Raw genomic sequence first — 12,745 nt, 5'->3', positions numbered from 1 at the left:
GCAGAAAATAGGCTGTTGAATGTGGCATTGGTCAGGCAAAATATATGCAGGTTGCATGGTGACTCAGCCTGTCCAGCATACAGGATGAGTCTCTTCCTTGTATAGCTTAGCAACACCAGAGGTGTCTCAGTGATGACTACAGACATTATATTTCATACCATGTATCCTGTGATTGGTTACTATATTGAGTGTATACAGTCACTCATATATGCAAAACTTTCTGAATTGTGTAACTACAATGGGCATATCTGTGGCCTGCCTGAACAGGTGACTAGGGAATTTCCCCTCATTTTTTATGTTAAGGGTTGTGAGTTCAGTGCCTTTGCAAGATTGTTGTGAATGAATTTTAAAAACTTGTTTATTTAAATCATTTATACCTTGCCTTTTTTCAAAACACGCAATCCAGTTTACAACAATGTATAAGAAATTCACAATATAAATTATGGTTTTAGCAGAAATTGTCATAAGAAAGCAAAACAGACTCCTGTTTATTTATGGTTAAAGTTTATATTCTCCTTTTCCTTAAGGGCTTCTCTACATGAGGCTTTTATCATGTGCTTGTGATTGGTCACTCATGGAAGTTTGCAGGTCCTTTACACAACACTGTCAACCTCCAGAACCTCTCCTGTCCTTTTTAAACCTCTATCCTGGCTTTTTTTAAGATCGAGGAAAATGTAGTAATAGATTTACATCGTGATCCAATAGCTAGTGTATTTCCAGAATCCCACTATATTGCAGCGCCATCTAGTGGCTGTATAATGAAACATATGGAACATGCACACAAAGGAAATCCCCCCCAAAGGGGGAAGTGTATGTAATGCAGCCGATCTTAATCCCACAAAGAATCCGGAAGCAGAAGCCCCTGTAAGGGTGTGGGATGTTAGCCTCATGTAGAGAAGCCCAAAGATTGGGCTAAAGAAGCAATACTGTAAGTTGGCATAAATATGTGTTAAAGGGTATAATTTGAGTGTTATTTGTGTGGCTGAAAGTAATACTAATGTGGAGGAATTTCTTCTGTGAGAATCCAATAAAAATCCATAATATTCTCTTCTGAAATAACCATGAGACAAATGGACAGCATTTTTTTGTGTTCTGGGGCAAATGTTCTCATGTCAGAAAAACAGATTGCATCAGATGTTAGTCTAACTAAAGTATTATTCATTTCAGCATTGGATACAACCCCACTGCATTTTGTCTGATCATTGGGGGGGGGGGAACGGGACACGATAGTTTAGTAATAATTTCATGGGAGTACTTCTTGTTTGTACTGAGATAAATAATTTATTAAACCTTTAGTCTACATGCAAATCTTTAAAACAGAAAGAAAAAAGGGTGACTTCAAAAATTACACACAGTTACCAAATGAAATATTTATACTAGGACATCTATTCAGATGTTCAGTCCGTGAAATCTACAAAGCAGCAGAACATGAAATCTGTTCATTTCTGTTTCAGAAATACAAGACACTCTGCTAGGGTGGTCGAATGCAGATGAGGATAGGCCTCCTGCACCTTTAATAGTTGTGCAGAAGAGAGAATTTCAGCAGGTTTAGCTTGTCATGCTTCTTGGTTGTTCAGTCGTTAAGTCATGTCCGACTCTTCATGACCCTATGGACCATAGCACGCCAGGCCTTCCTGTCCTCCTCACTGGATTTAGTAAATGGAATACTAAATCCAGTGGTCATAAGGATTGAAATTAATTAAATCTCAGTGTAATCGCCTTCTCTCCTATGTACGTTCTGTGATTTCAGATGGGGCCAATTTCAGACATAGAACCCTCTGTGTGAAATTAAGTTGGTACAGTCTTTGCATGAGGGCTGTTCCACAGCAGAAATCCTGATATCAATTGATCCTAAGATACATGTTGGGAAATGCCTGGAAAATTGGTACCTTTATGACTAGTGAATTGCTGCGTTCATAACTATATTAATTTCCAGACACACCTTTAAATTAATATCTTCCAAATGTATATTTGGGAGATGAACAGATACACATCTGACACCTCATAAGCTACAAAGATACATATCTTCAGGCCATGTCAGAAGATAACAGTTAAAGAACAAGTGTCAGAAAAACTAATAAGGAAAGAGTACCTAATGCCATTGGTGCCCAGTTAATCTCCCACTTAGAGGCAAAGTACATATAGCACTGGATTGCAGCCATGTGTAATGAAACCCTGACAGTTCTTTCTTCTTTTTTGAAGTGGAGGAGAAACAGAAGGGGAGGGTGTGTTTAGCCCTTCATCTGCCAGCCCATTTTCTCCTGACCACCAACCACTCCACAGGGTTCAGACCCTGTTGTTGTTGATGATATTGTTGCTGTTAAAATTACTGAAGACACTTTTGTAAAAAAAAAAAAAAAAGACTCAAGGTGACTTACATTAAATTTAAAACAGTTCAAAAAAGTGATCGATAAAAGACCACAACTCTATAAAACAAGGGTGCAGAACCTCTTTCAGCCTAAGGGCCAAATTTCAGAGAACCTCTTGGGGGCTGCATTCCACTGGTAGGTAGGGCCAAAGGCAAATGGGATTGGGCAAAAATACCGACATATTTTAGCTTAAGGCTCTTACTGTGAGTAACTAAGCCTTAGGAGAGGCATTTCAAACTTTTGGAATGCAGAAAAATCCGCACAAAAGCCAGGAAATCACCAAACAATCGGTGGTTCGGGGGAAGGGAGTAGGGCCAGGGAAGGGAAGGGATGTGGCCAGCTGAGGAACCCTAGGGGGCTGGATTTGGTGCCTGGGTGGGCTAAATTTGGCCCCCGGCTCTGAGGTCCTGCACCCCTACCATAAGACAACTAAAATACCAACAACCATAAACATTTCAACTGATGCATTAAGAAGCCCATCATATACTGTCAAATGCCTGGGAATCGTCTGCAAAGTAAACACAGGCCCAGAATGCTAGTGAGGGCAAAAGCAGCTGGGTGGAGGAAGATCTGGCACAGGAGGTGTCAAGTACTCCCTTCCCTCCTGCCCCTTCTCCTGAGGATGCACAGAGAAGTAGCTATTGGGATTTGGTCACACAGCTGCAGTGTGTCACTTTGTAGTTTGCCCCTTAGCTCAGAAACCTTGCAGGCCTTTCTAGCAATTCACAAAAAGAACAGTTTACTTCTGCTTAGTGAAGCAATACATCACAAGGCCAGCAGTGTATGTGTCTGTGCACTTTGAATTTTACTCCTATTCACAAATCAAGATGGCCAATGTAAAAGTCCTGACCCCTCAAAGCTAAAGATCTCAGCTTCTTTTTCTTTCCAGAAAGCAAAACTCCTGTCAATGTACCTGCAGATATCATCATTGCTAAAGCAGCCTAGTTCAGAGTATTGTCCTGGGATGTGGTCTTCCTGCTCAAGAGCCCTATTTGGGACCTTTGTTTTGGGTATTGGCTTCAGATTCGTTTCTACCAGTGATCTTTTTAGTTCTGAGCTCTTAGATGAGTCCTTGTTAGTACCAAAAAATTGTGTCTTAATATCCTCAAAACTATCTCTCCAGCTTCTTTTGCCCATAGCAATCTCATCAATCACAGCTTTGTGAAAGGCGCGCACAGTTTCCCACCGATGCCTACCTAAGTGGTCAAAAACTTCAAAGCACAGCAGATGCCTGGCCTTGCGTTCTTCTGGAGAGAGGTCCAGCTCCAGGATGTGGAAATAGCCGAGCATGAACAGGTCAAGAGTTAAGCTTTTGTAGTCAACAGGCTCACCACTGACATAGGGCAGGAATTGTTCTGGAGAATAGACAGTGTGCTGATGATTGAGACGCCTGATCTGCCGAGATGGCACAAGAGAGATGATGTCTTTCCAGTGACTGATCAGATTCTTGATGGTGTATCTCTGCTGAACGAAATGGCCCAGCCTGCTCATTCTCATCAAAGGCTTTTGCAGAGGAGCCTGATGCTTCTTGACTTCGGCCATGATCTCAACCAGCCCCCCTTTTCCAGGCTCTTGGATGTCTAGAGTCTTCCTGGCCATGAGTTTCAAGGAAGGGGTATAGGCAGATTTCTTCCAGTGACTCAGAAAAAGCAGCACAATACGTTCTTTTCGGAGGTTGCTAGTCTCTGTTGTGGAGACACGAGACCCACCCATTTCAGAGGAGGCTTCCTCACAGCTGATGCCAGAGTCACTGGCACTCTCCGTGTCTCCAGACTCATGTTCCTCGCAGACCCATGGCCTCTTGCCCTTACAAATACCGGATGACGTTGGAGAGGTTGACTCCTCACCTGTCCCCTGTTCCAAGGGCATGGTCTTCAGCCCTTGGAGCTCAAAAGGTTTGCATTGTCCCAAAAGATCTTGTTTTTCAAAATTGCCCCTCAGATTCGTTACAGAGACACCACACTCCAAGATCTCCCTCCTGGCAGTGCCTCCTGAGAAACCTCTGGCTTTGCCGGGCATCAGAAGCCCTTCCTCACTCTCCTCCTCCTCCTTCATGCCGTTGATGTTGGTGAGCAACAAGGACATGCTTTTTACCACTCCAGACACACGGCTACACCAGGCAGGGAGCTCCTGGCCATCACCCCCAGAGCCCTGCTGCAGAAACTGATGGTTGACTGTGATATTGACGATGGGAGCAGGAAGCACCGTCTGCAGCGCCTCGGTCAGGCGTCCAAGCTCACTCTCATACTCCTGGCATTTCTTCCTCACTTGCAGCTTCTCAGTCTGCTTCTCTAAGTAGAGCAGGTCATCCTCAGTGAGTAGCTCCCCATAGGGGCCCAGAATGGCGTTGTGAGCCTGGGAGTACTGCCAGTTGCCCACCTCCAGTGGGCAGCTTCCCTCGTTCTAGATCGGAAGACAAAAAAAGAGGAACTACACAGACTGAAGTCACTGATTAAATTTGAAGACAGCGCTTCAGCTCCCTCTCCCAGCCTGCCACAAATTAAAAGTCAAGGAAGTGAACAATGGAGTCAGAGAATCATAGAAATATAGAGCTGGAAGAGACATCCTTATCTTCATCACAGGCCTATGTGCTCCTAACTTATTGGACACCTTGGATATACAACTTACCATTATTTTAAGAGATCTTTCTGCCTGAGGGGCTGCCCGAGACTGCTTCAAGATGAGGCTTTTATCACGCTATGGCCCTGCCTCATTCACAGAATTTTATGGCGGGGGTTCCAGACAACGTTGGCTTCCACTCATAGCCCTCCCAAGTTTTCCCACTGCTTCTTCCATTTTTTTTTCTTACCACAGAAAATTTGTTAAGAGGAAAAAGACAAGAGATGCAAAATGCCTTTAACCAAACCAGGGCTGAATCTATCTAAACTAGACCAACCAAATGCTTGTCAGATCTATACTAAAACCCAGTTCATATATGCAATCAGTGGCATAATTTTCGCTTGAAACACAACTATACCGACACAGCTCCACATGAGAGCGCATAATGTCAAGTGGCTCCCAACACTGTTCCAGCCACACCAAACTAATGAGCCAGTCTTTTTGGAGGAGGTTGCAAAAAGCATGGGTGGAATTACCCCAACCAATTGAGAAGCTGCTTCAGATACGTAGCTTGTCACACAGAGTTGTGCTCAAACAGGTGTCCTAAACACTTCACTGATTGCAAGCATAAACTGCATCATATCTGACAGATGTTGAAAGGCCTTCACGAGCTTCTAGAGCAGGGCCGGGGAACCTCAGGCCCAGGGGCCAAATCTGCCCATTCTGTTATCCCAGTCTGGCCCAGCTGGGGTACCTCAGATAGCTCTGCCTTTCCCCACAACCACCAATTGTTTAGTGGTTTCCCAGCTCTTGTGTAGTTTTTTCCCTATTACAAAACATTGAAACGGCTCTCCTAAGGCTTAGTTAGTGGCAATAAGTGCTCTTTCTTTCTTTCTTTTTTTCTTTCTTTCTTTCTGACATTTATATCCCACCTTCCTTCCGTTCTGGAACTCCAGGTGGCTACATGTGGTTCTCAGGTGGTCTCCCCTCCAAGCACTGACCAGACCCTGACCTGCTTAACTTCAGCAATGTAGCTGCCTCGTGTGGCTTCAGACCATGCCCTGGGACCATAAGCTACAATATGCTGGGGTTTTTTGTATGTTTGGCCCTGCCCCCTTTGCCTTTGGCTCTGCCCACTACTGGAATATGGCCCCCAAGAGCTTCTTTGAAATTGAATTTGACCCTTGGGCTTGAAGAGGATCCCCACCCCTGTTCTAGTGGGATATAATCATGGAACTGATTAGCCAGAGAACCAGGGTGGTATAGTGGTTAGAGTGCTGGACTACAGCTGAGGAGACCTGGGCTCTAGTCTCCACTGCTCCAATAAGCTCATTGGGTGACTTTGGGCCAGTCACTGACTCTCAGTCTAACCTACCTCACAGGGTTGTTGTGAGGATAAAAAGGAGAGGAGGAAGATCATGTATACTGCCTTGGGCTCCTTGGAGGTAAGGCAGGATATAAATATAACAAATAATAAATGTTTTTTACCTGTTATAACTGATTTTAGACTTTTTATTAGTATTTTATTCTTACATTATTTTAATTGTGTATATAAATATCCTACAGTCCATTAATAAAAGAGCAAACTATAAGCCTTTTAAATTAATTGATAAATGTAGATTTGGGGGTCATAGTTCAATCAGCTCCGAAGAGGACTGAGGTAATATAAGAAGCTAATTTAGGACCAGCCAAGGCTCACAAGACTTCCATGGAGAGGTGAACAATAACTGTACTTCCTTTGAAGCTAGAATTCACAATATATTAAGGGTGGATATAAAGGTTCCTTATAAGATTTAAAAATTTAGCTAGAAGGATGGGCTGTTAAGATAAGGTAGCCTTCTCCAACCTGGTGCCCTTCAGATGTGTTGAACTACAACTCCCATTACCCCCAGCCAAGAATGGCCATGCTTGGCTGGAGATAATGGGAGCTGTAGTTCAACACATCTGGAGGGCACCAGATTGGGAAAGGCTGAGATAAGGGAAGGGGTAATGTTTTGTCATTCATTTACATATGACAAAGACAAGTAACTAAAATAAGTGATATATAGACAAAAGGAAGGGCTGGTAATTACACTCAGTTCCCCACTTCCTAGGATTAATACAGTGCAGAACACACTTAACAAATATAGCCACTGTACACACGATCTGTCAACCTGTTCTTCTTATGGCAACCGAGTGGTCTGGTCTGGATTTAGAGATGACATTGTATCAAAATCGATCAAGAAAGGGCATTTTCATTCCATAGGGCGAGGGTGAGCAACATGTGGTCCTCCAGATGTTTTGGCCTACAACTCCCATCAGTCCTTTCCAGCATAGCCAATGGGAAGGCATCGTGACAGTTGTAAGTCAAAACACCTGGAGGGCCAAAAGTTGTCCACTCCTGAACACAGAATGAAGCACTTTCAGAGTGAAAGTATTGGAACTGATAAAGGTCAGTGAACTAGGAAAGACAGTGGGATGACACCTCTCCTTCTCTTGGCTCTGTACAGTACCTTCCTGCCCATCTCATCTTCAGATGCCAGTTGGGCCTTCAGTTTCCTCACCATCACCTGACGTTTCCACTCTGGGATAGAATGACCTTGCTCATCATGGGTAGGCACCAGCGCATCAATGTCTGATGTTCCCAGCTCATCCAGCATTGATAGGAAGTTGCTTGGTACCGTAGCACTTGGTGGTATTGTTTTCTCGCCTTGCATAGGGGACAGCTGTATGCAGAAATGACATTTTCAGCAGTTTAAAAAAGAACAAGTGCTCAAGAACATACCACAACAAATCCTCAGACTATTATGCTATATGTCTTCAGAGGGTCTATCTCAAGTAGAAAACAGAGACGTTCCCTTGGGTGGATTAGTTTGATCCCTTCTGAAAGGGGGGCATTTGGAGGCAGGTCAGGTAAATGGCTAAGCCTGTTGTAAGCAAAATCCAACATAGAAAAGGCTTGGGTGGAAAAGAACCCCAGGAGAGATCACAGGAATGGCAAAGGAATATAAAAGAGATGAGACAGACAATGGAGATCATCATACAACATACAGAGTTTGAAAACAATGCTGTGATCCCCGCCTTCTGCAGAGATTTATTGATCTTCAGCTCAGCTATCAGTGATTTGTTGGACTCAGTGGGTTTCACAATGCTGAAGGTCTTTGAAGCTGGAAGAAAAACAAATAGAGTGCTACCTGACAGTGCTGCCCCCAAAAACCTATGCTGAGGGCTAGAAGATGCAATTGTCCATTGATAATCCTAAGCATTTTTGTTCTATAGTTGAGAATAGGTTAATTTTTCCTTAATGATAACTAATGTAGGCATCCACATTATTTGTCATGCTCACAAAAAAACATTGCGCACATAAGTACATGCAACCCATAACACACCCAATATGAACCAGACTAAACATGATGTGGGAGAAGTGTTAATAAGATCTCCCATGCAGTTGCTTTTTAAAGAGGAAAGCAATTGCTGGGGTGGAAGAACACTTCCTTTTATGGACTTTTCACAACTGAAATGGCCTCCCACCAAAAGCTCCTCTTTGCCCCATGGAGCAAAACTCGCAGACACCATATAACACAAGCAGACCGACTGAGAAAGAGACGCAGCAAGTCAGAATATAGATGAGTTGACATCAGAAATGGTCCACATGATAAGCAAAGGAGAAAGAGAGGATCTATCTAGGTGCACAGAAAAATACTTTATTACAGCCTTCCCCAGCCTGGTGCTTGCCATATGTTTTTGATGTCAACTCCCATCAGCCCCAGGAAGCATGGCCAATGGTCAGAAATGCTGGGAGTTGTAGTCCAAAACATCTGGAAGGCAAAATATACAGTCCTTTATCATGTAGGCCCTGTTCAGAACTTTCAATGAATGCTTGGAAGTCAGGAGAGGGGGCATGGGTGTGATCCCAGTCTCACCAGCACGCCTTCCACACATTCACTAAACATCTGAAAGGATCTACTGTCTTTCAGGTGTGCTCATCATTTATATTGATCCAGTACTTCGGGTTAGCAGGAAAACGAACTGGATGAGTTTGTTTACTCACTGGATGTTTTCTGAAGACCGCTCTTAACTTCTTCTTTCTGCATGTTTGATGTAGGGTTAATATTTGACTGAAGAGGTCTCATTGGCTGCTGGGTCTAAAAATACACACAGGAAGTTGAGAGGTCTCACCTTTGAAAAATTAAAACAGCTTTTTGTCCCTATGTCTGCTGAAAGTTTTCTTGTCTTTTTCATTAAATGCCAAACTAAAGGGGCATGTGCTAATGCATGAACAGTAACATGGGCATCTCTAAAGCAGAGGTCCCCAACGTTTTGCGTCAGTGGGCACATTTGGACTTTGAAACATGGTCATGGGTGCTCTCACAAAATGGCTGCCATGGCAGGCATTGTCAGTCACAAAACACTCATTTCCCATAAGGCGAGCACTTTGCCCAAAAGCCTAAGGACAAGGCAGATGTGGTGTCTGAGCTCCAAAACACAAAACCACTCCTTTGAACCCAAATACATATGGCACTGGAAGGCAGCCCTTTGCTTTGCAGCATGCCAGCCTCCCAGTAAAATTTGTTCAAAAAACCCCTTAAGAAATAAAATAAAAAGAAGTGGGGAGCCTGGTGGGCACCGAGATGTCCATGGTGACTTTGGTGTCCCCAGGTACTGTGTTGGAGACCCCAGACTCAGAAGCTGGTCTGAAATGTGAGACAGCCAGTCTTTACTTCCTACTGTACCACCATCCTGTATGATGCAAAACCTCTGTGCATTTTTCATCTCTAAAATTAATGTGATACGGTCTTGCTGCACAGAAGGGGAGAGGTCAAAATCTAAGCCAAAAACTTATGACAAGGTAGTGAGATTAAATCATGCAAGAGTTTCACTGATAGACAGACAGACAGACAGACAGACAGATCTATTTAAGAACAACCATTACCTGGCCATTCTCCATACTTGTGGTGTCATCACTCAGTATCTGCAGACACTCTTGTCTAACTGCTGCTATGTGATGTTTATTGGTTCTCTCTGGGCTCCTTGCTTTGATCTTGACTACTTGAGCCTTTTGACTGTTAGGAACACATTGCTGGTCAGCCTATTGGGACATAGAGTGGTAGACATATATGAAAATACAATTCACTTTAGTTTTTATGGCTGAGTGCAGGAAAATGTGACTTGATTGTCTGTTGGAGGGAGCTGAAAGCCATGCTCTCTCATGAAATTCCCACAGGAACAAACAGAAGGAATAATCAAGAAAGTATTCTGGATGGAACCAGAGCACCTGAATCATGAAAACTCAAGGAGCTGTTTATTTTATTTACTTAAGGGCACAATCCTATTCATGTTTAGACATTAAAAAGTCCTGTAAGTCCCAGCAGTCCCAAGCCAGATTAAGAAAATGTCTACCCTGCCTTTTGGCCCCCAGAAGAACCTCCAATGTGGCTTCCAGATTAAAAACACAAAAAATATAGTAAAAATAATGGAGTAAAAACAAATACATCAATTCAAGCTTTAAAATAGCAGAAGAGAGGCATGGAACAACTGGGTCAGTTTAAACCTACATTTCCACAGGAGAGGGTTAAACTAGATCAAACTTTAATAATTAAAGGCACCGCCAAATAAAACATTATTTGAAGTTCTTCTAAAACTCAAGACAGCAGAGGCCATCCAAACTTCTTCTGGGAGGGAGTTCCACAACCAGGGTGCTATTTCCAATAAGCTTGCACTTGTGTCCCCACCACGGGCACCTCCAAAGGTGGAGGAACATGGAGCAGGACCTCAGACATATGAGTAGGTTCATGTGTAGACCTAGGGCTTCTTCACACATTTTTGTTGCGATCGTCGTTCTTCAGTCATGGTATCTTCCACATGCTTTACACAACGCCATTGTCCTGCAACTGCTGTCCCGTGTCTCCCCCAGCCTTGTCTCCCCATGTTATTTCTGAATGGGGAAAATGTGGCATTTTCTGCAGTTGCGCAATGACATCATGATTGCCTGCCTGTGTACTTCTGCCATTGCGCTATGTGTGGATATGATGTTAGCAATGATGAAGCGGTGGGAGTGTCCCCTGCCTCCTCTTCCCCCATCCAGCACTTTGGCAGCAGCTGCCTCCTCCTCCATTTCTCCTTCTTGCCTCCTCCCACCCCCACCCCCAATTCACCCACCTATGCCCACCACCTCCTCCCTCAGAAGTTTCCCTGGGGGCCCCAGCAGCACTTTACACTGGGATTGGAGCCAGTGTTTCACTCCACTCTTCAGTTGCTGCTTCCAGGCAAATCAGCTCTGGAGGAGGAAGGCAGGTAGGCAGGAGGAAGTGAGCAAATTGGCAGCAAGTGAGGGACAGGAGCGAAATGGAGCCAAGCCATGCCCTGCTCCACATCTTAGGTATGTCTAAGCAGATGGGCAGCACTGGGGTGGGGGTGGGGGGGTTGCAGTGGCCCCTACGTGATACAGGCAAAAGTGAGCACATGCAACCCCTTTCCAGTGAATCCCATCTCCCCGTGTATACTCAAATGAGAAAAGTGTTACTGCTTGCTTTTACAAGGACAATACTAATTTGTGCATGGGGAGTGGGGAGGGGAGAGCAGAGTTTTGAAGTTGCAAAAGTACTGTGGATTTGTATACTCAAACGGGAAAAGTGTTACTGCTGGCTTTTATAGGGACAATACTGACTTGCACACACGGGAGTGAGCAGACTTCTGAAGTTGCGAAAGTACTGCAGTTTGTATATAGAAGTTTCTGAGGCAAGGATCGGAGGCAGAGGAAGTGAAAAGGGGAGGCAAAGAAGTTGAAATGGAAAAGTTCATATGGAGAGTGGGGAGGGGCTACCCCACAGGGAGTGGACAGTGGAAGTACAATGCTGCTGACATCTGATAACATCCTGCCAGGCTCCACCCACCACTGTAAATGGCAGGACACATTATGCAGTAAAAGAAAAAACGGCTGTGTAAAGAACCAATTTAAATCCCGCAAAGAATTCGGAAGAAGGAGGCACAGTAAATGGGCAGGATAAAAAGCCTGGTGTGGTGAAGCCCCTCGATAGCTAGTTCAACCCCCTGCTTTTAAGTGCATATCTGAGCAGTGAGGTTAACCACTGTGGACTATAGATGATATAGAGCAGCCTTTCCCAACCTGGTTCCCTCCGAATGTTTTGGTCTACAACACCCAGAATTCCTGACCATTGGCCATGCTGGCTGAGGTTGATGGCAGTCAAAGTCCACAACATCTGGAGGGCACCAGGCTGGGGGAAGGCTGATATGGAGGAATTAACAGCAGTCCCTTTGGAAGCCATTCTGGATGTTTCAAACACAAATGCTGTACTGGAATTCTTCCCTCCCAGGTGATCAGAGTATCAAGGAATGGAGAAAGTATCAGAGCAATTCTGCATGTAGTATTCCTTTATACTTCTGCATGATAACAAGAAAAACACTGACCTCCCTCCCATGTGGAATGTGTAGCTTTATCAGTGAGAATACAATAGCACTAGAAGAAGAAACTGCATATACATAGGGGTGGAGGACTTAATAGCATGGAGTGATATAAAAGCACAACTTGTTTAACCTTACAGTTAAGGATAGTCAATAGAAAGTAAATAAGGTGCATGTCCTGCTTACACCTTTGCAAGCTAGCTGGTATCTTGATATTGGGCCTGTGTTTGTTTTGTTTTCCTCAGCCCTCTGCCTGTCTGTTTGTTGTCCAGTCTCTGGTGTGTGGAGGATCTACACCATGACTAGGCACACAGAGAGTGTTTGTGGGGTTCTGCTTTAGAGGACTGTCTGCAGTTGCTGTTTGTGTGTGCTGTTTGCCCTATAAGGCTTGGTATTATATTAGTCCTCATTAACAC

At 44.1% G+C, this 12,745-nt stretch overlaps 1 protein-coding gene across 4 annotated transcripts in view; it reads right to left on the bottom strand.

The window, feature by feature from the left end:
* Positions 1-1,270: 1,270 nt before the first annotated feature.
* ESPNL (espin like) overlaps positions 1,271-12,745 on the bottom strand; it is a 34,268-nt gene continuing 22,793 nt past the window's right edge. For 2 of the 4 annotated variants that reach the window (XM_084846820.1, XM_084846821.1), the window contains 5 exons: positions 9,841-9,996; positions 8,959-9,052; positions 7,959-8,074; positions 7,421-7,633; positions 1,271-4,772 (listed from right to left, as the gene is read on the bottom strand). In XM_084846820.1, the coding sequence (XP_084702946.1) occupies positions 3,192-4,772; positions 7,421-7,633; positions 7,959-8,074; positions 8,959-9,052; positions 9,841-9,996 (2,160 nt within the window). In that variant the 3' untranslated portion in view covers positions 1,271-3,191. The remainder of the gene's footprint in view (positions 4,773-7,420; positions 7,634-7,958; positions 8,075-8,958; positions 9,053-9,840; positions 9,997-12,745) is intronic. The other 2 variants (XM_084846817.1, XM_084846818.1) reach the window with 2 other exon arrangements.

The sequence above is a fragment of the Heloderma suspectum genome, chromosome 3 (genome assembly GCF_057233095.1).
Source record: "Heloderma suspectum isolate Gila_16-S chromosome 3, 16-S_ref, whole genome shotgun sequence".
NCBI lineage: Eukaryota > Metazoa > Chordata > Lepidosauria > Squamata > Helodermatidae > Heloderma > Heloderma suspectum.
The sequence above is the reverse complement of the archived record's forward strand: the minus strand, read 5'-3'. Positions and strand labels throughout refer to the sequence as shown.